This window comes from Cyclopterus lumpus, chromosome 9 (genome assembly GCF_009769545.1).
Source record: "Cyclopterus lumpus isolate fCycLum1 chromosome 9, fCycLum1.pri, whole genome shotgun sequence".
NCBI lineage: Eukaryota > Metazoa > Chordata > Actinopteri > Perciformes > Cyclopteridae > Cyclopterus > Cyclopterus lumpus.
In genome coordinates this window covers 15138185-15141132 of record NC_046974.1, presented here as the reverse complement: position 1 = coordinate 15141132, position 2948 = coordinate 15138185, and the positions used below count along the sequence as shown (strand labels likewise).

At 39.5% G+C, this 2948-nt stretch overlaps 1 protein-coding gene across 6 annotated transcripts in view; it reads left to right on the top strand.

Annotated features, from left to right (window-relative positions):
- The first annotated feature begins 339 nt into the window (after positions 1-339).
- The window catches only part of fam172a (family with sequence similarity 172 member A), a 144155-nt gene continuing 141546 nt past the window's right edge, over positions 340-2948 (top strand). The window contains exons 1-5 of one of the 6 annotated variants that reach the window (XM_034542128.1): positions 355-458; positions 604-699; positions 877-1005; positions 1107-1247; positions 2306-2407. In XM_034542128.1, coding sequence (XP_034398019.1) covers positions 1142-1247; positions 2306-2407 — 208 coding nt within the window. In that variant the 5' untranslated portion in view covers positions 355-458; positions 604-699; positions 877-1005; positions 1107-1141. Of the gene's footprint in view, positions 459-603; positions 700-727; positions 1006-1106; positions 1248-2305; positions 2408-2948 lie in introns of those variants that run through there. The other 5 variants (XM_034542130.1, XM_034542129.1, XM_034542126.1 and 2 more) reach the window with 5 other exon arrangements.

Here is a 2948-nt window from a genome sequence, read left to right as displayed (position 1 = left end):
AAAAATACGAAAGTATATAGAATAATTTACTATATATAATAAGATAATAATGTGTTGTACTTGTAAAATGTTTATTTACAAAATAAAAGTATGCTGTAAGGTTAGCTGTGAAATAAATGTAGTGGACTAAAAGTACAAAATGGCATTAAAAGGAGAAAAAAAAAATCTACTAATATACCCGTATCTTTAAATTGTCTTTATGTATGTACTTATGTACATTACACCATTAAAAAGTATATAGTAGACAAAGCTGGGTGGTAGAACATCTCAACACAGGAGAAAACAGCTGTATAAACGTGAGCAGCTGCTGTGCTACTGTCTCTTTAAATATCCTTTCCAGTCCGTTGCCCCGGTAACCCGGAAGCTTCACGTTCTCCATGCTCTTCACAGCTCAAAGTCCTTCCTGTTTTAGACATTTCAAGGAAGCAGCAGCAACTGGACTGTCGAGTATACTGATGGTGCGTGAGTCGAACAAAACGCATGCGTGCATGCATCCACTGTAAACAGCTGCTCCTCTCCGAAATGCGTTCGCTTGGCTGAAACTATTGTGAAATAAAAGCCCGAATGTCTTACTGTAGCGTTGCCCGCTCTCCGTGTCTCCAGGTGGAGCGACTGCTCCCATTCCAGGAGTTGTTTGTAACAGTACGACACATTAAACAGATGTTGACTGTGGTGGAGAGACTGACAGAGCAGCCCGAGGTAGCTACGCGTGTGTGAATGAGTGACTTTTTAAAGCAAGAATAACTTTGCTGTGTTTGCATAATTAATGAAGTTAGCTAACAGTTACATGTTTCATCGCGATAATGTTGACAAATAGTTGTTGACGCGGTTTGTTGTTGCTGTGTGAATGATCCTTGCTCCGTTTAATTCCGTAAGCTAGAAGCTTGAAGCCTGTGCACGAGTGTAGGATCCCGCAGTGAGGCGTTGTGTTTGGCTCACTGCCTCCTTACAGGTCCTACAAGCTTTAAGGAAATGTTAATTAACAAGGAATTCATTCATTAACAGGTACAGACGTGTACGAGTATATGATATAACACAGTGCATGTGCTCCAGTAGGAGCATTTGTAGTTGTTATTGTTCTCATGTTTGATTCCTACATGTGACAGAGTGCATCTGAGTGATCTTTGGGAGGGGAAGGCCCATGTTCTCTCATCTGTGTGCTGCCATACCTGAGCTGTGCATATTGTGGATCACTATGGCCCAGATAGCTGGCCAGGAGGACAGAGAGAAAACTACTGCACTCAAAGGTATATGTGAAATGGCAATATGCTGAAAGAGAGAAACAAGTTTTCAAAGGACGTGGAAAAAAAGATTAGCACTACAACCTGTGTTGCCACCTAGACGTTGATGGGCCTAAGTTAAGATTTCAACATGTTGCTACTCTTAGTTTGATACTTCTTTCTGGTTTAACTTGCCGCCTCATTTATTCCTTTGCTGACACTTGCATCGTCTTGAACAACAACACAAATGTGTTTCCAAATTTAAACAGACTCTCGTAGAAAAAAATGCTGCTTTGACCCTAATTACGTTTTTACCACGTCTGACTATTCAAATCGACTTCTAACACTGATGCTATCCAGCGTACCTGTCCCCGAAAGCCTTCCTACCGTCTCTAAAACAAGAGAAAAGAAGGGTCCGTTCCTGTGAGGTTACACAATACTAAAGTTTAATGATAGATGGCAAAATATTGTGCTCAAGTCGCATACAAAATTGAATAAATGTTGCAGAAACACACTAAAAAGGAATTTATAAGCTGATTTGTGACTGAATGCCTTTACAATGTTTGTGGCCTATCTGACTCGAAATGGGGTTTAAATTATTCTGTCCCATGACCTGAAAGCGTTGCTTACCAATTCATATTTGACTGGCCCCAAGAGTAGAGAACACGAGATAAGAAATGTTCCACTTGAGGCAAACATATTTAATGCGGATCAGTTTGTGTGATTCTGCTTTCACCCCCATGTTCCTTAGTTCAGTGATAGAATTAGCAGAATATTGTTCCACATTTTTGATGCGGTAATTATTTGATGAGAATATTCATCTTTTCCACCTCCTGTGCCACTTGAGGATGATGAAAGTTTAAATGATGAAAGTTTAAATGTTTAAGGAATCGAGCTACTGCTGTTGCTTCATAACTCAGGGAGACATTATCAAATTCTAATGTAGGTGATGATGCTATATATTATTATGATGTTGTGATTGAGATAATGGCATGACATTTCGACTTTGACATCCTTTGAAGGAAAGCAGCTATTGTCACACGTTTCTTCTCACCTTTGATCTTATCTTTTCTCTTTCTCCTCAGATTTGCTTTCGAGAATAGACTTAGATGAACTGATGAAGAAAGATGAACCTCCTTTCACTTTCCCCAAAACACTGGAGGAGTTTGAATATGCGTTCAATGAATGTAAGTGCATATATCTTAGGCTTCAAAGCACACAAAGCCTTCTTCTTTAAAAAAACAAATCCCATACACTCTAAGTGAATAGAACAACACTGCTGACAGTTCCAGTATAATACTTCAGCTCAGCTGAATTGATAGTTAGATCTTGGCACTGTCATGTGTAGATATAAACTGCAGGACACAGGACCTAAATAGATGGGTTTGTTCTTAATACCTAACAAGTCGTCCATAGCAGTGGTTCCCAATCCTTTAGGTTTGTGACCCCTTTAAATGTAGGAACCCTTTGTCATAGCTTGAATATGTCCAGCAAAAATGATTTTCCCTTTTCATTGTTTTATTTGAATAGTTGTTAGTGACCTTGAGACTAAAACACATCCTGTATTTGAAAAAGGCCAAGATTGAATGAGTAGCAGAATAATGTTTGTTCCTTCCTTTCGTCCCCTTTTATCATCTTGTGACCCCCTCAGATTAATCTTGTGATTACTGAATGGGTCCCGACCCTGAGGTTGAGAAACTCTGGCCTACAGAGTTCTGTTGCTTCCAC